Source organism: Bufo bufo, chromosome 1, assembly GCF_905171765.1.
Source record: "Bufo bufo chromosome 1, aBufBuf1.1, whole genome shotgun sequence".
Lineage (NCBI taxonomy): Eukaryota > Metazoa > Chordata > Amphibia > Anura > Bufonidae > Bufo > Bufo bufo.
Genome location: NC_053389.1, coordinates 741215491 through 741238112, shown reverse-complemented (window position 1 = coordinate 741238112; position 22622 = coordinate 741215491). Strand labels below are relative to the sequence as shown.

At 42.1% G+C, this 22622-nt stretch overlaps 1 protein-coding gene and 1 long non-coding RNA gene across 15 annotated transcripts in view; one reads left to right on the top strand and one right to left on the bottom strand.

Annotated features, from left to right (window-relative positions):
- Positions 1 to 1185: 1185 nt before the first annotated feature.
- Positions 1186 to 22622, bottom strand: part of AAK1 (AP2 associated kinase 1) — a 112889-nt gene continuing 91452 nt past the window's right edge. For 11 of the 14 annotated variants that reach the window (XM_040414436.1, XM_040414438.1, XM_040414441.1 and 8 more), the window contains one exon: positions 5168 to 7251. In XM_040414436.1, the coding sequence (XP_040270370.1) occupies positions 6209 to 7251 (1043 nt within the window). In that variant the 3' untranslated portion in view covers positions 5168 to 6208. Of the gene's footprint in view, positions 2116 to 2470; positions 3510 to 5167; positions 7252 to 12454; positions 14985 to 17829; positions 17935 to 22622 lie in introns of those variants that run through there. The other 3 variants (XR_005775636.1, XM_040414437.1, XM_040414449.1) reach the window with 3 other exon arrangements.
- LOC120986098 lies at positions 10836 to 19360 on the top strand. The gene is made up of 3 exons (XR_005775637.1): positions 10836 to 12184; positions 12236 to 13621; positions 19346 to 19360. It is a non-coding gene; the product is annotated as an uncharacterized LOC120986098 (long non-coding RNA).

Here is a 22622-nt window from a genome sequence, read left to right as displayed (position 1 = left end):
TGATGGGAGTGCGGCACATGTACTGAAAACTGGTGAGATGTGCACTTTAATTCATTCAAATATCATGTTCTGGCTTGATTCAATTTCAACTATAAAAGTATATATATTTTATTTAATTTTTTTTCCTGCAGAAATATAACACCTGGGTGAAAACATATACTATACGGTCATGCACTTTTTTTTTTTTTTAAAGTGTTGGAGAAGTACATGTAACAAATCACTGGGGCCCCATCAATCACGAGAACGTGGGTTCCCAAGTCCCTTGTGTGAACGGAGAGGTAGTGTGTGTAAATGTCCACTGCTCCATTCAATGTTTATGGAACTGCATGCAGTGCTCACTCCTCTCTGCCAGGCTAAAGCTCCAGAGGAAGTGAAAGGGGTTTTATACAGTCATCAGTATCTGATCAGTGGGGGTCCGACACCTGGGAATCTTGTTGATCAGATGTTTGAAGACCCTGCTCAGGTGAGTGCCACAGCCTTCTTGCAGTGTTGTCACATTCATAGGTCAAATGGCCTAGGAGCAGCTCAGTCCCATTCAAGCTGAGCTGGTAAGCTGCGGCACTCAAAGAGCTGATCGGTGGGGGTCCCAGATGTCAGACCCCCACCGATCAGATACCGATGACCTATGCCGAGGATTGGTCATAAGTATAAAACTAGAAGTGACTTCAAAAAATTATACCCAGTATATCATCCACCCAATTTTTTAAATAAAATGTTAATATAATATTTTTTAGTCCCTTTTTAGAGGGCTAACCAATGAGGTATATACCTAAAATGATGAGTGAATGATATGCAATAAAAGAGGAAAATAATATGTGGCATATGACCCAGAAATGACCGATTGTCAGGTAAGCCAAAGATTAGGCCATAATAACTTCTTACATGTTTGGAAAAAAATGGGAAGACTGTAAGTGGATTACCAGATATCAGGGACTACATGACTAGTATTTGAGGCGCTGCTTCCAAGTGATAACAGGATGACCTGCAGAGGGGTAGGACAGCCTGCCATTTACTCCTAATATAAACCGTAATTACCCTGAAAAGCTTTGCAGAGGATGAGCAGCTTCTGAATCACTAGCATGATGTGGCTCAGGACCTGTCACCACTCCAGACATGTCTCAGGACCTGTCACCACTCCAGACATGTCTCAGGACCTGTCACCACTCCAGACATGTCTCAGGACCTGTCACCACTCCAGACATGTCTGTTTCCAGTAAATAATTGTATTTGGCTTGAAATTACCATTCTGGAGTATCTATAATTATAACTATGTCCATTATTATGTCTACTAGAAGTTTATGTATAAAGGTACAGCTGAGTGTTACCAGTAGGGGGTGTGTCTCTGCACAGTCTGAAACTGGCAGCATTGATTGGATAGTAGCAGACTGTGCAGGGACACAACCCCAACTGGTAACACCCAGCTGTACTTCTGGCAGGAAATATAGCGTAATGGCACAGCATAGAGCTCGAAGAATTGATGCTCCAGAATGGTTATTACATGGGGAATGCAAATCGTTATTAAAACAGACATGTCAGGAGAGGCGAGAAGTACTCAAAGCCCTGGGACTGTCAGACACTGTCAAAACAGTGACACACATCTGACTAATAGTTTCAGTCCATTGTAATCCAGACTGCAATGGTATCACCCATGCCATCTAGTCACTATCACAACCTTAACCTTCACTTACACGCTCGGCAGCCTACCTCATCTTAGAACAAGGCTAGGTGACAACTTTACTTAGAATTACACATCAAGTCAAACAACTTGTAAAGTTCATGGCAAACCTGAACTAAGGTGCACATGTACCTACAATAGCGGATTTGGCTGTCACCTATTTCTCTCAACTCAGCCGAGCATGCATGTGGGAGAGAGGGGAGAAGTTGCTGTCAGACACCTCCTCCCTGAGGATCGTCCACTGAAATCTAACATGCTCGACCTTTCTTTCTCCAGATATCATTTTGTGGGGGATAGTCAGGAGTCCCCTGTACACATTAGATAACCATCCAGTCCCACCAAAATCAGAAGGTGCGGAAATCTTTTTTTCTACATAATTCAAAAATTCTGTACCGACTATTTTCTCAACATTTTTTACAGCTTTATTTTTTTATACAGAGCTCCAAATAAGGCTGCGGATCCGTCATGGATCTGCACAGACGGATCCGTTCAGATAATACAACCGTCTGCATCCGTTCAGAACAGATCCATTTGTATTACCTTTAACATAACCAAAACGGATCCATCTTGAACACCACTGAAAGTCAATGGGGGGCGGATCCATTTTCTATTGTGCCATATTGTGTCAGTGAAAACGGATCCATCCCCATTGACTTCCATTGTGTGTCAGGACGGATCCGTTTGCCTCCGCATCGTCAGGCGGACACCAAAATGCTGCAGGCAGTATTTTGGTGTCCACCTCCAGAGCGGAATGGAGGTGGAACGGAGGCAAACTGATGCGTTCTGAGCGGATCCTTATCAATTCAGTATGCATTAGGGCAAAACTGATCCGTTTTGGACCGCTTGTGACAGCCCTGAAACGGATCTTACAAACGGAAATCAAAACGCCAGTGTGAAAGTAGCCTAACCTGCATCACTATAGATTTAAATGACAACCTTCTAGGCTTACTGCATACAAAACTAAAGGAAACTTACTGAATACTAAATATACATTGAACTCAATTATAAAATTGTTTGCAGTAGGCTCCCCCTAGTGGTTGCTGTGCGGAGTAAGAATTTATCACCGAACTGTCTATGCAGGGAATTTGGAGCTCTGTAACAGAAAAACAGACCTCAGAGTGCTATAAAGATATATAAAGAAATTGATCAGCACAGAATTTTGGTTTTAAAGGAGTTTCCCAAGACTTTTATACTGATGAGATATCCTCAGGATAGGTCATCAGTATCCGATCAGTGGGGGTCTGACACCCAGGACTGCACCGATCAGCTGTTTGAGACGGCACCCACGTTTGCAGTAGCGTGGCAGCCTTCTCCAGCTTTGCCTAGGCCATGTGGCGTCACGTTCATTGGTCACATGGCCTAGGCACAGCTCAGGCCTGTAGAAGTGAATGGGGCTGAGCTCAAATACTTAAGCGCTACTGCGAACGCCGCTGCCTTCTCAAACAGCTGATCAGCAGGGGTCCCGGGTTTCGGACCTCAACCGATCAGACCTGAGGATAGGTCATCCGTATAAAACTCCTGGAAAACCCCTTTAAAATAACATCATGCTGGACATTTTCTATAGGCAAATCAAGGTAAAAAGACACACTACATGATACCAGTACAGTAAATTGCTTGAATCTTTAGGCAAAAGGCCTAATTATGATATCTTGTGCTAGCCTTACAAATGATTCACAGTATCTATGGGGAAAAAAAAAAAAAAAAAATTGTAGTCATTAGGATTAAAGATGAGAGGGTAGAGTATTGGTAGCTATTCAGAAGCAGTGTATCCATCATGTAAGTGAAGAAGGTAAACGCATTCCGTAAATCCAGTTGTCCTATGCGTAAATCTAAACTGACAAAAAATTCTGACAAAACATGAAGTAGTTGACCATATCAATCAGGTCACATTTGACATATGAGAGCTGGATTGGATTCTATGGGCACCCGCTCCACTTTTTGTCTTCACTCATGAGGCCAGAGAATTTGGTGGATAAAATGTACAAGGTATCAGCAGCCATTCTTTCCAAGTGCTTTTTAATATGTTAGAAAGAACACTGAAAGAGGCAAGGGGGGGGGGGGGGGGGGGGGGACGGACTTAGAATTAAAACAAAAAATATACAATTAAAGTTAATAAAATCTAAGGAAGAGATGGAGGATTCCTTCTCATATTTCTAGGGCTGGTGGACCAACGTCAGATCCTATATACAAATATAATAGTAGGCACTCTCCACCTGGCGCTGCATGGATCCGTTTTTTGTAGATTCTTAGCAGACCTTTTGTATATATTTTCTGCTGTCCTTTGTGGCTCTCTGATTTATAATATACACTGTAATGATGTGTGAATAATTTACATTTGCGTGACAGAGATTTTTGTGCACTTTTTATATATATGATCCATACCAGCTTTTTGAAAAAACTATGCATTAATCGAAATCCCGCCATGATGTTAATGAACTTCCCTTATAAAGCCAAAAACTTTGCCATTACTATCTACCACTGAAGAAGGAGAACTTTATCTCCAAAACGCGTTTGGTGATTTATTTGGCAATATTTGGCATGGAATAAGAAGAACCATCACTCTACAACCAAAAATTACAAACATGGTGTATGTGCCTAAAACGCATGATTGAGGAACTTTTTCATCCACAAACGCAGCTATACAACCCGCTCAAGGACCCGGCGCATCAAGTGTAAGGACTGCCGCCCGATCACGTGCCATTCCAATCTGACCGGCACAGACAGCGGAGAACTGTGGACGCTGCAGCGCAAAGTCTACAAGTGGTAACGTAACTAATAATCTGTGTAAAGATTTCATGCATGCACATACCATGTCACAGAGTGCCTTGTGAGAAGTGGAGAAAGGCTAGTCATTTTACATAAAGAAGATTTGCTACTTACCTATCGGGATTGGGAATCCCTGGGGTATCAATGATGTGCTATTTAATAAGAACGTCTAAAAAAGAACTGCCATATTTGGTGTCATAAAAGTGATAAAAACTAGACGATATTATCAATATACTGCCATTGGAATATATTATGCAGATATATGATCGCAATATATTGGTCACCATATGTGTTTGAACAATACCAATGAACAACTGCAATTGAATATCTGTATCTACCTCTGGGATTTTTCAGTTTTTAGTTTATTTTATTGACTATATTTTTAGAAGTTTCTAATAAATTGTTGTACATGTGACTATAAGGCTATTTGACTGATCCATGCAGCGCCAGGTGGAGAGTGCCTACCATTATATTTGTATATTCATTTTAAATTGACATTTGGACGAGTCTATTGTTTTGTGCACCCATTCCTTGTTTGAGTGGAGTTTTGAGCCACTGGATACCTGTTTATCTAGAGCAGGCATCCTCAAACTGCGGCCCTCCAGCTGTTGTAAAACTACAACTCCCACAATGCCCTGTTGTAGGCTGATACCTGTAGGCTGTTCGGGCATGCTGGGAGTTGTAGTTTTGCAACAGCTGGAGGGCCGCAGTTTGAGGAAGCCTGATCTAGAGCCTTAAAGCAGTTATCTCATCTTAGACATTGGTGGTATAGAGGTGGGACCCAGACCTATCTCCAGAACGGGCCCCCCAAAAGTGATGCACGGTGTGCTTTCCAGAAAATAGCTAAGAGAGCATGCTTAGCTATTTTCAGAAGCTCTATTCACCTCTAAGGGACTTCCGAAGATTTTCAGCAGCCCTATAAAAGTGAATGTAGGGCAGCGGCACGTGCACGGCTGCTTTCTGCTCACTTTTGGGGTCCCATACTGGAGACAGGGTAAGGTGGTACCCACATCTACACTTCCTGATATTGGTGGCATATGCCACCATTGTCTAAGATGAGGCAACCCTTTTAAAGAGATGCTGTTAGAGCACCAAACCCTACACATCCAGTAGAAATCCTGCATCTCCATAAATAAGGCACCTCAATGTCTATGGTCTTAATACACCCTACACTAAACACTGACAAGGATTGAATGAAGAAAAAATAAATCAAAAATATCACTAACACATTAAACTATTATAGAAATGGCATACAATAATAGAAAGCGAGAAATGGATAGCTAAAATACATCTGTCATCTACACACAGTTAGCAGGACATGTTGGAAATGCAGTTTGATGGTTCATGAGTATAAATTTATTTATCACAGTGATTTCAGAGGATCCTGGTGAAGTCAGGCTACATTCGAATTAAAGGGACTCTCCAGGACATAGAAAGAGATGCTGAAACCTCCTTGTGTCTCAATGAGGTCCAGGGGATCTCGTAGACCAACACATCTTCATACAGTAAAGTCTCAAAGATCTCAACTTCAAGGCCACAAGTACTTGAGAAATGTACAGCACTATAAAATTAAAACAATTTCTAACTCCTCATGAACCCAGACCAGCTACTGTGTGTAGGTGCCAGGTGCACTTTATTGAATAAGTCCCTTCTGTGACAAAACAAGAAACACAGAGCAGCATAGAGCAGAGAATTGATTAATACATTAATAGGAAGTGCACTGCAAAAAGAAAGGTATGGGTTCTAAGGTAGATAGCTTCACCTATACTACGGATTTTGTCTTCCAGCTTTGGCAGGAAATGGAGCCAAGCCAAATGGATCTGCATTTGCAACCTCTGAAGTTCTATAAGTCACTGGGGTGATGGGAATAGATCCAGCTACAGAGGCTTTTGCAGAATGAGACACTACTTTGTAAGCAGCAATGGGCTGTGCTTCCACAGCCTGTCCTTCTTGCGGACTGTAGTGCCGGGAATACTTGGATAAAGACTGAGGGCAGAATGGTTTGGTTACCACAGTCCCAAACACAGTCTCTTGAGATGCCTCATGACCAGGAATCTTATGGTTTTCAGCACTGTGTAGCTCCTTAGTAGCGTTTAGATACAGAGAGGCTTCAGCTGGTTCAATGCTTCTGCTGGAATGTGCATAAAGGTTTCCAGTAGTGTACGAAGTCTTCATGGAACTGCCTCCCACCTTTAAGTCAGTATTTCGGAATGTAGAATTTCCCACTGCCGTCACTTCACCTCCTTTTACAGAATGATGTGCTTGAGCACAGGAGGGGTCTTCAACGCTAATCTTCCTTGTAAAAGGTGCTCTGAGGAACACATCAGGTTCCTCCAGCTGGTTTAAAGAAGTTGAGGACTTACCGAAAAATGGAGCATTGGTGAATATATCAGAATCATCCTTTGATATTTTTGAACTTTTGAATGGCGCTGTGGCAAAGACATCTACCTCTGTACCAAAGTCTCCTGCAGGCATATGGGCCATCCTTTCTGATGGAGTGTACATAGGATTGCCCTGGCTAGAAGTAGGCTCTTCAGAATTGGGAAATGCTGCATCCTTAACTTTCTTTGACCCCTCCTCCTCATCCGAGTCCATTAAGAGAGGTCTGGAACCACTACAATCCAAAAGGTCTGGCTCATGGTCAGTGCCTTCTTCTTCACTGCTGTGAAATGAACTGCAACTAGATGGGCCTTTCGATGGACTCTCCAGCTTTAATTCTAATTCAGATGATAAGAGACATGCTGCAGAACTAGGACCTTTAAAAATCCCATCATTTCCCATATGGAAAGGCTGGGAAGCTTGTAGTAGACCTGTAGATGGAAAAAAAAAAAACATATTTAATGTTAATTCTAGAAAATCAATACCAGATCATAGTGGTGCTGTAATGAAACATGACAGATGTCCACTATTGAGAATTACTAAATGTTCAGTTATACTGACAGGTCAAGTGTGGCTTCCTTCCCTGTAATTATCTTGGTATTTCTAATGAATTATACTAAAGCTAATGGTTGCCAGAAATTGTCTGGAGATGATCTTTAATTCAATATAATTATGAAGAGCAGAGAGGAAAGCCAGGGAACATGGATACAGTATAAAAAACACATACGGTAATATGATGAAAAACATTTAGCTGTAGGCAGATCAACATTGCAGTAATAAGTACCGTAATCAATTTGCAGTTGACTGCAGAGTGCCTGATACAGCTTCTGAGACGACCAAGAACCCATCCCATAATGCACAGTGAAACCTCTCCAGAAGACCACCTCCTTGAGAAAGCCACCCCGATCTATTACAAATTGTCAGATCACTTTCATCTTGTGGATATCCTTGGCCCTCTTCTTTGAGAGAACCAACCCTCTAGAAGGCCATTTTAGATGCTGCATATTTTCCACCGCAGAACTATGGGAAATTCACAGCCTGTGAGCTGAGGAAAAAATCTGCAGTGGAAATTGTCCTGTGGTGTGGATTTTAAAGAGGTTTTCATATTGAGGACCTATACTCAGGACTCCAGGCACCCCCGCCTATCAGCTGTATAAAGTGGCCACAGCGCTTTTTAAGCACTTAGGCCTCCTCCTAGGCCGTGTCACATTCATCAGTCACAAATGAATAGGGCTGAGCTGATATACCTAGCACATGCGCTATCCAACAGACGGCCCTGTGCTTGGTAAGCTGCGAAAAGGCAGTGGCCCTCTGTCTTCAAACAGCTAATCGGCAGGGGTGAAGGGAATCAAACCCACCGCCTTTCTCATATTTATGACCTATCCTAAACATAGGTGATCAATATTGTACTCCCAGAAAACCCCTTTAGATCAGCATCATGTGAATTAATGATACGGATTTGACCCTTTATAATACATAAGATGAACTCCGCTGACAGTTCTTGACAAGTCGTGTAATACACGTACAGTACATACAGATTTTGCAGCAGAATCACTGCAAATTCAGTGATGGAAATTCTGCCTGTGTGGCCATAGCTATAAAATGAGATTTTGGATGGTTTCACTGGTCACAATTATGGAATTTATGGAAGAGTTTAAAGGTCATTTCATCATCCTACACATTACATGTGAAGCCAGGAGTTGATGTATAATACACAGGAACCAACATAACACTCAAAGAAGAAAGCTTACCTTGAAGTTAGGAATTGCAGGTAATTAGTATTTGGGAAGAAATGCTAAGAAGTAGCCATGAGAAGATGAGGTCAGAAGAGAGAATAATCTGGAGTCTCCTTGTGCATGCACACCAGACTGGTGCCCATTGCAAAGAGAAGTCTCAGCTTTGTCCAGTGATTACTGATATCATGAACGCAAACCCACCTGTCCTGGTATTTTCTGCACATGGCAATTGTATATTGTATTATAAGACGAGACCTATCGTATACAGTATAACTGTTACTGACCTGAACGATCCTCAACAGATTTTCACACTACACTGCCATGGGACTGATGGGACCGCAATACGGATATAGTTGTGTGCAAAAGGCCTTATGAAAACGTGGATGAAGAGATTTCTAGTTTTATCCAAAGAAGGCTTCATGGGACTGTCTAGTGAAGGGATAGGCAACCTTCGGCACTCCAGCTGTTCCGAAACTCTCATAATGCCCTATTCACTTCTATTGGAGTTAGAAGAACAGCTGAGCATGTGGCATGCTGGGAGTTGTAGTTTCACAGCAGCTGGAGTGCGGAAGGTTGCTGATCCCGGGTCTAGTAGTATTGATTTGACTCACAAGGGCTTAAAAATAAAAAGAAAGCATACTCACCTTACCTATTCCCCTGATGCTTCTGTTTTAGCTCTGGTCCCTACTCGCAACAAGAAACGCCAATCATTGGCCACAGCTGTGGCTGACCTCAGCCAGTGATTGGTTGAACACGGAACAGGAAGTGGAAAGTAGTGGGACGGAAGCCTGTTTTGGTTGTTTTCTACAATGTGTACACTGCAGGAGACAGATTTGTGCTTTGACCAGGTTGTAAAGAACCCATCTTGTGGATGAAACAAGAAGACCAGGATGGACAATGGTATAGATTGCAACCAGATAAGGAAAATATGTGACAATGTCCTGCTATAAATGAAAGTGCGGGAGGAACGATAAAGAAAAATGTAATTTTCAAGGGGTTCTCTGGGATTTTGATATTCATGGCCTATCCTCAGGATAGGTGATCAATATAAGATGGATCCAACTGCCAGCACTTCTGCCGAGCATTTGTCTGAGGAAGCCATGGCACTCACTGGATCTCCAGTGAGCAACGTCGCCTCATCGCAGCTTACTAAGCACAGCTCCGTCCATTTGATAGCAGCTGTGCTTGGTATAGCATGAATCAGACTGAGCAGCGCCTAGGCCATGTGACCAATGAACATGACGTCACTGGCCTAGGAAAGGTCTAAGCGCTGACAGAGCGCTGCATTCTCTTCATACAGCTGATCGGCTGGGGTGCCAAGAGTTGGACTCCTGCCAATCCTTTTTTGATTTCCTATCCTGAAGATAGGCCATCAGTACGAAAATCCTGGGAGAACCCTTTTAACAAAATTGCGTCGACAATTTTGGCTCTCCATGTGCGTCCTTTAAAGGAGAGCCTAAGGAAATGAAGAAGAACTTGTAGCAATCAATTGGAATTCAACTTTTCAATTTTCTATCACAGGTAAGAATATGTAAGAAGAGATCCAACTACTGTGTTTCCCCAAAAATAATACATGCCCATAAAATAAGCCGTAGCATGGTTGCGGCTTATATGCTCAATATAAGACCTAACCCGAAAATAAGCCATAGTGATGGGCGTGGCTATGTACCGGCGCAGAGCGGTAAAGAAGACGCTGGCAGCCCTTCTCATCTGCCGCATTGTGACAGCCGCTGTAGGTGCTGTCTCACCTACTGTACCCCATCGTGACAGCTGCTGTCTCATCTGCCCCACATCTGGGAGAGTTGCGGGCAGCCACATCAACACGGTCGGCTCGCCCTGTCAGGTCCCGGTCGTTCTGTGCACAGCAAGCTGAGGGAGAAAGTTAAAGTAAAAGTCTCCTCAGCATCAGTGTGCAGATTGGACCCAGTTCTCACAGGATCCCTGATAAATAAGCCATAAGACATCCCCTGAAAATAAGCCATAGTGTGTTTTTTTGAGGAAAAATAAATATAAGAAAGACTGTCTTATTTTCGGGGAAACACAGTAGTTGCCGATGCCCAGTGTCCCTATGATGACACTGAGCTGCCAGAACACAGGGGCAGAAAGTGTTGCCACAGTGTCACAGACAGACACTCGTTAGTTTTATTTTGTGAACCTTGAATATGATTTTTATTTTATCACTATCCGCATTTATTAATATTAGGTGTTGTAGAAAAGAAACTTTGCATAAATCTAAATAATTAAAACCACTCAAGTCCAAGGCCATTGCCATTCTTTAAAATACTTTAATTCACAGAAATAGATTGGAATCTACTATACAATCAGGAAATGTGCAGGTTGTAAATGCCATATTTTTGCTTTTATTTCCATCTCTACTTAAATTTTTTTTTATACTTTTTTTTTTTGGAAAAACATAGACCTGGAGGGATCTGAACTGAAGTAGGGAGAGGAGCATGAACTAAAATATATTTATATATTTATATATACACAAGTCAAAATTCTACCAATCACTTCACTAAAGGATTTTTTATATTTTTTTGCCTACAATAATGATAATGCTCTCGGGTTGAGAAAACTTTTTTTTTTTTTTTTCCCCTTTCCATTCAATACAGAAGAATAAAGTAAGATCAGTGTATTGGAAACAGGTAGAAATTTGTTATACAGAGGAGATCCCCACAGACTTCGAAGGCTTATAATTCTATATACAGACAGCAAAATCCAGGACATTGCATGGAGAGCTTCCCGGAGACATACAGAGATAGGCCACCCAACAACTTGTACATCTTGTGTACAGTGTACAGATATATAGGAAACTCTCACGGACATCTGCACAAACAAAAGTTACACTGATCTTGTAGGACACGCGCACGCACACACATACTCACAGATACAGCATTAAATACTATTATAAATAACAAAAAATTATAGAATATCGGCTCACGCAGGTATCCCCCTTGTAGATTAAAGAGGTCCAGGTCACCAGTGCAATGTAAGAGATGGCGGATCCACAGACTGATATCTTATGCAGGGACATCCTGCAATGTTAATAGATGAAGGTCTCCAATTTTTGGAGTAAGACAATATCAGAATGACTGGTTTTGCCCATTTGCTAGTGACATTATGCATATTTTTGGCATCTACTCTACAACATTGCACACTGTGATATTCTATTTTGAACACTTTCGTCAAGTTTTTTTTTTTCGCGCCGGCCTTTTTGTTCATTTTAAGGGGAACCAGAAAAGTGCACTCTGATTACGGCATCTGAGAAATGCCCCATTTAGATTATGACATTCCAAATGGAGTCCTCAACTACCAAACTGGATGCCATAAAAAGCGAGTCCCACAGTTTCTTTCTGAATTTACTTAGGAGTGAAGTGCAAGTGTAAGTGTAAGCTGCAGTGAAGCGTCTAAAGTTGTTCCCAAGGAGAGAAATATCCAGCACCAAATCCGGATTCTTGGAAAAAAAAAAATCGAAATCTTCACAAAATCGATAACACAAAAACAGGAACCCCAAAGACAGGTCAATGCATTTCGTATTACTGAATCCTTATTCATTAGCTGGATTCAGTAATTCAAAACGCGTAATACACATTTTGGAAACCTTATTCATGATTCAGTAATCTGAAACGTGTAGACCCGACTGTTGGGTTCCTGTTTTTGTATTATGGATTTTATAAAGACTTAGATAAATTTTTACGTATTTTATTAAGAATCTGGATTTAGTGCTGGACATTTCTCTCCTTGTGAAGTTTTGGAAGATTGATTTCCCAAGAACCCAAGCACAGATTGGAGACAGGTAGTGAGCTGATCATTGTATGGTTTGTTGATCCAGTCAGATCGCCATGGAATGAATTATTTGACTCATCCCTTAGAGGTTTTACAACTTCTTCTGGATCAAAAAAAGTAAGCTAAGAGCTCATCTATCTTGATTGGACTGGATGTTGTGACTCCTCATGCACCAATTTATGGAGCAGACTTTTGACCCAGTCTCAATTTTCTGACATACAGCCTACAGCCTTAGCTGCCTTTCTACATCTTCTTCTTAGAGGCTATGATATTGTCTTGTAAATGTTTTAGTCTCCATACAGAAAAGTCGAAGCAAGTAGGACAAGGATATGTCTCTGCATCCTCCTCATTCATGGAAACGGATGGCAGGGAAATGTGTTGAACCATCACAGGAAACTTTAATGATGTCCATGGCTTCCGGAAATTACTAGGGAGGCAAAACCGCACTCACTTTTCCACCCTTCAAATTTTATAGTGTTTTATACAGATCTCCTAATATACAGGGAGTTATTTTTTATGCACAAAAATCATGCTCCACACAAGTAAAAGGCAAATCTGTCTACTGCAGACTCAAAAAGTTCTTAAGTTTCATAACCTCATGCTACCTTTCAAGAATTGATATTTAGAAAAGTTAATGAAGCCTTCTGCTCCTCTGATACTTGTTATATAACGATGAAACCAATGCTTTTTAAGCAAATCATGTGCAATGTAAACCGTAAGCTTACAGAAGAGGTCTAGTTTGCATAGCAAGCTTTGGTAAACCATTCCCGTCACGACATACATCATACATATCACTCATTAGATCATGCACACGGCTCGCCACTTACCATAAAGGCCTATATATTTATATACCCTGCTTCAATATGATATATTATACAGTGATTTCAGAACCTCTCACGTTCTGAGTCTTTCATATGACAAAATCTATTGCACCAGACTTGATTTTATAATATTTGCCTTTCAAGACAAGTCAGTTAAATAAGTCAAAAAAATCAAAAAGGTGGAAGTCTGGCAGCTGGGCCAAGAATGGACCCCCTTGTCCCCCAACTTCAGTAGAGATTTGGTTGTGAACTGTGCATGAAGATCAATGAAAGGCTTCCTATGAATGGTCTTAATGGAAGATGGAACTGGAACTATCCCCTCTTGGGTCTTGAGACTAGCTGATAGGTCTCCACCATTGTGGCATGGCACACTGACATGTCATAAAAGCAAATTATTACAAACTCACTTCATTTAAAAGGGTTTTCCGAGATTTTTATACTGATTTACCTATCCTCTCGTCCGACACCCAGGACTGTTAGCGCCGGGCCTTCTCAAACAGCTGATCGGCGGGGTCCAGGGTGTCGGAACGCCACTGATCATATACGCATGGCCTATCCAGAGGATCGGAATCTCGAAAAAACCCTTTAAGCTTATCAGTCTATGAATCTCCACGGTTTACTAGCACTAAGTAATAAATTCTGAAATACTTTTCTTTATTCTTTCATTAAATATGTCAGAGGAAACAGAGGTACCGAGAGAAAAGCACATATGTAACAAAGTAGAGGACATACATCCATTAACTTCGTAGATACCTTGAGTTTTCAGTTTAGGACTTTGTGTGCGGTATAGGACACCTTTCCTTAGGTTCCAAGAACTGCTGTTGCCGGGTTGTGCAGCCGCCGATAACACAAAAATTTTAAAGGTCTCCACTTCAATTTATTCTTACAAAAATCTGATTAGCATTACAAGATACAGGGACATGGCAAGCCTTTTTGACCCTTTTTTTTTTAATCCTAAACTTAGTATCAGTCTTGACCAGTTGGTAGGTATATGCTGCCTGACAACCCCATTTAAAAAGGCTTTAGCTATCGGAATGTGTACCATAGCATCCTGTTGTCTCACATTACTCATGTCAAGCCATGCCATTCCCCATCCGAGCCTGCATTATTAATCAGATTTTTCTAAAAATAAATTTGGGTGGTGAACTCTGTTAAGCAGAAACCCTAATGTGCTCTGCTTCCTGAGATATGAGTACTAACACTGAGTAGTTTAGGCAAGATCGATAGCATTGCAATCCTCAATGTCAAAAGGTCACAAGCTGTTCCCTTATACAACCAATCCTGAAGGAGTTATGTTCCGTCCCGAATATCTCAGGGTGACAAATTAGAGGCCTGCAGAAATTTCTTCCAGTACATCCAGAAGTATACTGAACAAGAAACATGGAGCAATAGCATTTCCACAGCTTAAGCACAACGGATTTTCTTTCATCTCCCACCCGACACTCAGTCGTCCATCTCGCACAGTCCTTCCACCACACAGGTCTTTCTGTCGCTTAAGACGGAAGCAGTTTGTACACGACGAAATAAAAAAAAAAAGGCGGTAAGGATATGTATTCAGAGTCAGCCAGAGGCTCCATAGCAGATCCACACTATACGGATGTGCACAGAAGGTCGAAATAAAAAATAAAGAGATGTACATATATCTATCTATCTATCTATATATATATGCAGGGTTACTCCTCTGTGGGGGAAGGGAGGATAGTGGGCTTCGCTAGCATGTGCGCCTTTACAAGTCTATGAGCTGATCCACCAGTAGAAGTGACCTGGTCATGTTTGGTAGGCTGGAATCAGAGTTCCCACTGCTGTTATTAGAGTGAGGACCTGGAAAGTGGGGGAAAGAGAGCGAATCAGTAGGTGTCTGGAAAAAACAGAGAAAGCTTGAGCAAAAGGTGAGAGCGCAGAAATGAGAGGGGGCAGAGACAGCAGTAATACATAAAAGTTAGCCACCAGGACTTGTTCACATCTAGCATTTTTAAAGCCAATCTCCTTTGTGTTTTTTATAGATTTCAGAGGGGAGAAGGATAAATATTTGCGTCGGCAATTAAAATGCTGAATGTGAACGGGCCTTAATACTACAATTAATTTGCCTTTTAAGCAGGTAGAGTTAAGCAGTGCAATATGTTCTGGCATATAGGGGGTTAATGCATTCACAGACTTACCAGCTGGTTATACAGAGCTTTACCTTAAATCAATGCATTTTTAGGATTCAAACTAATAGATACATTGATCTCTTCTTTTTGTAAAGGTTTCATGCAGCTTCAAGATTTAGAAGTCGCTGGGTCCCTCTTGTAGCTGAGCGTTACATGAATCCAATAGAAAATAAATAAATAATGCTCCAAAGGAGGTCTTATCACTAAAGCTTTATTTCTAGAGGAGGCCATGTGGTGGCATCATGGACATACAGGCAGACTTAAAGGGAACCTGTCATCAACTTTATGCTGTCCATACTAACGGCAGTATAAATTAGAGACAGGTGAGTTGATTTCAGTGGTCTGTAATTTAAAAGTTAAGGGCTCTTTCACACTTGCGTTGTTGTGTTCCGGCATAGAGTTCCGTCGTCGGGGCTCTATGCTGGAAGAATCCTGATCAGGATTATCCTAATGCATTCTGAATGGAGAGAAATCCGTTCAGGATGCATCAGGATGCCTTCAGTTCCGGAACGGAAAATGCTGCAGCATGCTGCGCTTTTTGCTCCGGCCAAAAATCCTGAACACTTGCCGCAAGGCCGGATCCGGAATTAATGCCCATTGAAAGGCATTAATCCGGATCCGGCCTTAACGTCGTTTAGCTTTTTCTGAATGGTTACCATGGCTGCCAGGACGCTAAAGTCCTGTTTGCCATGGTAAAGTGTAGTGGGGAGCGGGGGAGCAGCATACTTACCGTCCGTGCGGCTCTCGGGGCGCTTCAGAGTGACGTCAGGGCGCCCCACGCACATGGATGACGTGATCGCATGGATCACGTCATCCATGCGCATGGGGCGCTCTGACGTCATTCTGGAGCGCCCCGGGAGCCGCACGGACTATAAGTATACTGCTCCCCTGCTCCCCACTACTACTATGGCAGCCAGGACTTTAATAGCGTCCTGGGTGCCATAGTAACACTGAACGCATTTTGAAGACGGACACCTCCGGCAAATGGAGTGCACGACTGATCCGGACAACGCAAGTGTAAAAGAGGCCTAAAAGTAAGTGGTTGCCGAGAACCAACATCACAATCATTGCAGACTAGACCTGGAAAAGAGTCACAGCCACCTGAGAAGAGTCCTAGTTATTCCTGCTCTCCAGCATAAAGTTGATGACAGGTTCCCTGTAGTACAAAACTGCAGGGACTCCATATACACTGGCCCAGATTTACTATTATGTTTGCGCCTTGGCTATGGCACAAAAAGGTGTCTCAATTTGGCGCAAAAAGTTATACCTACTGTTTTAGACAGTTTTATCTGCCAGTGCTTAAAGGCTATGGAGACCTCTGGGGCTTTTTTATGATTGCATTTTACTCATTATGGGCTAAAGATAATTTTTTCAAAATAGTCTTTATTAAAAAAAAAAGTTCAGCCATCTTTGAGATACAGGGGTTAACAAGTCTGTTTGCAGAGTACCACATCTCAGTCCTGTCAGCTGACACCTCAAGGGAAACCCGATAGCTTGATCTCCTGAGTTCATAAGTATCCATTATAGCTAAACTCTTATTAAACTGATAAGTATATAGCTTAAATGAGTGTTTATGGGATTAGGAGATCAGAGATAAGGCTTCTCATGAGCTGTAAGCTGACGGGACTGAGAAGTAATACTCTGCACACAGACTGTTTTTTTTTTAACCTCTGTATCTAAAAAATGGCTGAACATTTTTAATAAAGACCAACTGAAAAAAATTATTTGTATCACAAAATGAGAAAACTGAAATGATAAAAAAAAATTGCCCCAAAAGGTGTCCATACCTCTAACAAAGGGTGGCACCAGTTATATATGACTTGGTTTGCTTGTTGTCATTTTGGCTTTTGTCATAACTTCTTCCTAATGGCCCACAAATGCAGGTCTTATGCCAATACTGATGTCCGGTCATTAAACTGATCAGGAGAACGGAAAGCCCTGACCAGTGTGGACAGCATTTTATTAGGAGGCACTGGTGAGGGAAACTGGTGGCATCTTGGATCTTAAATCTCACAGAGGTTTTCTCATTGAATGAGAAAACATCTTACAAAGCTGAGCAAAACATAAATAAATAAAAAAAATTTACCAATAAGATCAGGTCGATACAATATAAAAAAAAAAAAAAGGCATTGGGTAACATTCACAAATATTTTGACAATACGTAAACCGTCAATGTGATTGATCAGTACACAGAGGAAGGATTTGGGCCAATGCTTGAAGGCTACGAGACAACATCCTAGGGAATCAATCATATGACTTCACTCAATTCTAGTTTATAACATGGCCTTGTAGACACAAAGGTCTCGCCCGTGTCTTATAACTGTGAATGTTACTTGTGGCACTTTTTTTTTATAAATCAACTTGCAATTTAGTTAAAGGTACAAATCCAACTAAAAAGTAGAATAAGTCAATGCATAGCTTTAACCCCTTAATGCCAGAAGAAAATCAGCTCTGCGTATGATTGTTTGCACCATTAAAATCCTCGACCCACTGATCATCTCCCTTTTCTGTCTTACCTTGGGAGTTTTTGGAAACCAGTACCGGAATAGGATCAAACTCATCATCAGCCCTTTTTTCTGTATCATCCGGGATATCAAAGCCCGTTAGAAGGTTAGTATCATCTGCAGCGTGCGGAGGAGAAAGAGAGAAGCGGGAAGCTCAGACAGCGAAAGTGAGAAGCCTGTTAGCAATTTACACAGAGCCAAGCAAGGGGAGATCTAAGGGAACAATAACACAAGGCGATGGCCGGGGGGCAGGGAGTGTGTGGTGATGGGTACAGTCTTTCTCTAGCAGCTCCCTTTGGCATAAGAAAGCTTCTGCTTAGGATATGAAATATCTGATATTTGCGTAAATCTGAGAATCCTACTGATAACCTATACATGCATTTTTGCAAATCATTCTGTTTTTGGCATCACTGGTTCAATTGCGATCAGATCAGGGGCAAATTGACCTGTGTATGGAGGAACAGACTACCGGAGTTACCCCATCTGGATATTACCCGACTATAATGGGCTTTTCGGTATAAATGCCAAAAGCCGGAATTTATTCCTAAAAGCCACTGGTTCCTATTATAGTCAACAGGGATCTGGTGGTATCCGGCTCTGCTCTGCTGGAACAGACTACTGGATTACCTTTAGTGCAGATGTGAACCTACCCTAGGGGTTATTCCCATCTTGACATTTATGGCATATCCACCTCTATCTCAAGAACGGGGGTCCCAGACCCTTCTCTTACGACTATGGTGAATGGAGGGGATCACTTCTATGGGAGTTCCAAAAAACTAGCTAAGCATGCTTACTTGGCTATTTTCAGAGCTCGCATAGATGTGAAGGCAGCGAGCTGTGCATATACAGCCTCCTCTCTATTCACAGCAGCCGTAAGACGGGGGTCTCAAAGTAGGTGCTAGTGCCAGAGGTCACGTGGATATGTCATAAATGTCAAGACGGGAATAACCTTTTATAGAATCTGTCATATGATATGGTCATAAGATTTTTATTTCATCTCACCAATATGCTGTTTCTTCCATTAACAAAGTCTCTGTTCACACATGCTGTTCAGGTTTCATGCAACGTTTGGGTTTATCCAGCAGCAAGAATGCAGTCTGCAGAGTTATTTTTGCTATTAAAAATATCAAAACCGCATTAGCCCACATTAAAGTCATTGGGGGTCCATCAGCTAAAAAAAGCAGTGGTCATAAACAGAAGCTATGTGTGAACAGAGCCTAATTCTCGGCTGTAGATTTCTAATTCTCATTTTTATTCCCTCTCACTAGTTCTAGAAAAAGAGAAAAAGGTTTGTCCCCCTCAGACTACCCATGATCACTCCAGTATTGAGCCGCTACCATCAGGGGAGATGCCAACATGTTCACATTCCCTGCAGCAAAAATATCATAAAAGATGACTAGGGAGTCAATGGATGACCATGCCAAATCCCCCAGAGAAATGCTTCTGACTAATTACAAGTCAAACAGCTGATGGGTGGGGTTCCCGGGTGTCGGACCCCAGCAATCAGATACTGATGACCTGTCATGAGGATAGGTCATCAATATAAACAGGCTGCACAACCCCTTTAAGGCTACTTTCACACTTGCGGCAGAGGATTCCGGTAGGCAGTTCCGTCGCCGGAACTGCCTGCCGGATCCGTCAAAACGTATGCAAACTGATGGCATTTGTCAGACGGATCAGGATCCTGATCCGTATGACAAATGCATTGAAATGCCAGATCCGTCTCTCCGGTGCCATTTTTGCTTTTTTTTTTTTCACATTTTTTGCAGTCTGACCATGCGCAGACCGCGGGGCCAGATCCGGCATTAATGCATGTCAATGGGAAAAAATGCCAGATCCGGCATTCCGGCAAGCGTTCCGGAATTTTTGGACGGAGATAAAACCGCAGCATTAAAACCGCTGAACTGAAGACATCCTGATGCATCCTGAACGGATTGCTCTCCATTCAGAATGCATTAGGATAAAACTGTTTTTTTTTCAGTATTGAGCCCCTAGGACGGAACTCAGCGCCGGAAAAGAATAACGCTGGTGTGAAAGTACCCTAACGCATGCTTTTTTGGGCTTGTAAAAACCCCTTGAATTAAAACTTTTTGGGCAATTTGACTTACTGTAAGCATCGGACCACAAAACAAAAAAAACCAAAAAGGAAAAAAACACCAGGAAAAGTGATGCAAAATAACACAGCATTTATTCCTAAAAACGCTATAGGTAACAGTTGGACAGATAACCAGTGTGTCTTATAAAAAATACTGAACTGATAAAAATGTATCAGATCAAAGAATGATTTGTGGTCATGAGGTTTTCATAGAATCTTAATTTGCTGAGAATTTACCCTAAATTTGTCCCAATCGAGGCTAAATGTCATTTAATTTATGGCACTAAGCACACGTAAAGAGTACAACAGGACTGTTTAGCTCTGTATGTATGAGGATCCTTTGCTAGCTGCAATCACCGTTGTATGCAGTTTAGCAGTGTTTCTGTAAGGGGGCTGCTGCTGTGGATACCAATTAAATGGTCTCGTTTCATTATATGCATAAAGTTCAAAAAATTGGATCCTTCCTGGAGCAGCTTTCTGGTTAATGATTCATATAATTCCTTAGGACAATGTTTATTATGCAGTATACTTTATACATGTACATATTTAATACTCATTCTCTGAGGGTACATGGGAGCTATATGACCTAATCGGGATGCCAGGCCAGGAAGGATCACATTTTTGGACTTTTAAACATATATTAAACTCATGGATTCATCTTGGAGGATATTTGTATATCCACCTATTCTTATAGCCAGTAACTAAGGAAATGTTCTACGCAATTTAAAGTAAAAAACAAACAAACATCTGTTTAGTAAGAGGTCAGGATTGGGAATGACATGATGTGTATGGACAATCTATGATGGATCTCCACTAATAAGGTTTTATATGGTTGGTAATCACAAGTCACAGAAAAAGAGCGTTATAGAGAACAGATGGCCGATAAAATGACAATATCTGTATAATATCATATGAAACGTTATTCTTATTAATGGAGAATGGGGGGGGGGGTGTGATGATAACGATGGTATAATTAGATCATAAAATTGTGCACACCAATATATAATCAGAACATAGTAATCTTTATCACTGTATTCAGTGGCCTCCAAAATTGTTGAAGGCTGGGAAATGGGTCAGTAAGTGTTCCATTTCCCTGCAGCATCAACAATCTCCAACACTTTGTAAGAGGTGCAGATACTAAACATTAGACCCCCCACTATTAACTCAGACTATATGAAAATGGCTTGTCTTAACTGGACAACAGGATAGGTCACTCAAGCAATATACGTAACCGTACAGTCTCACATTAGAGGAGATGCAGTATGAGAACGCTATGGGCGGTGTTTCTACAGAATCAGGTCCGATGAGACATGGACTTGATGATGCTAAAATCACTCATTGGTGAAAAACATTAGAAAGCTGTTGGTCAAACCACTTCTTGGTTGATATCAATCTCCCCTAAATTGCAGCTTGGTTGAACATGCAGGTTATTTGAATAGAATAGGGAGATAAGTGGCAGTAGATGTTTCTAGTATCCTCTCATCTTTCTTGGAAACAATCTGGAAAATTCAGCCCGTGCCAATCTACGTTTCCCTTGATGCCAACCATCAGATACGATTCTGGCAGGCCCCACAGACATTTGATTATAAGTAGATTCCACTCTCAAAACTCTATGGACAGCTTTATATAAGCCTGTAGGCCTCTAAATGGCTTTTAAGGATAAAACTTTGCCTTAACACTCATATAAATAACACAGACATACATGAACATAATACATACAAGCATGCAGTGATATAACTACATGGAATAACGAGATTTTTGTATAACTTACCAGTAAAATCTCTTTCTTGCTCTTCCTTGGGGGACACAGGAGACCTTGGGTATAGCTCAGCTCCCTAGGAGGCGTGACACTAAGTGAAAACTGTTAAGCCCCTCCTCTAGCAGCCCCTCAGCCTGGAGAGAGAGACTGCCAGTTGCGTGTCCAAGTAGTGAGAAAAGGCAATGTCCAACAAGTGGAACCAACAAGCCAACTACCCAATGGGGTAAAACAAGTCCGGAAACCGTGTAGAAAAAACAATGAATGGGTGGGTGCTGTGTCCCCCAAGGAAGAGCGAGAAAGAGATTTTACTGGTAAGTTATACAAAAATCTCGTTTTCTCGCCCATTTTCCTTGGGGGACACAGAAGACCTTGGGACGTCCGAGAGCAGTCCAAGAGGGGGGGACCACAGCTCCAAGGCGATGCACCCGAAGGCATCAAGAAACCGCCGCCTGCAAACCCAGGCGGCCCAAGGCAGCATCTGCCGAAGCCCAAGTATGCACCCTGTAGAACTTGGTAAGGCGAGCAAGGAAGACCGGTGGCCGTCTTGCACAATTGCGCGGCCAAAGCCCATGTCTCCGGCCCAGGATGCACCGACCGCTCTGGTGAAATGAACAGTGACACCGAAGACGGAACCCTGCCCTTGGTGCGGCAACCTCCGCAATAGCCATTCTGATGAAGCGGGGGAAACCCACCCTGGAGGCCGTCAAACCTTTGCGCGGACCTCCTGGAAACACAAGAGTCCGAGCGTTGACAATTGCCGGTGATCTCCAAGTAAAACTGCAAGGCCCGAACAATGTCCAATCGGTGAAGTGTCTGTTCCCGGGGGTGGGAAGGGGAGGACGATAGCCTCGTTGAGATGAAAGGCAGATACCACCTTCAGAAGGAAGGAAGGGATGGGATGGAGAACAGCCCTGTCCTGGGGAAGGACAGAAGGCTCGGAACAAGAGGGGC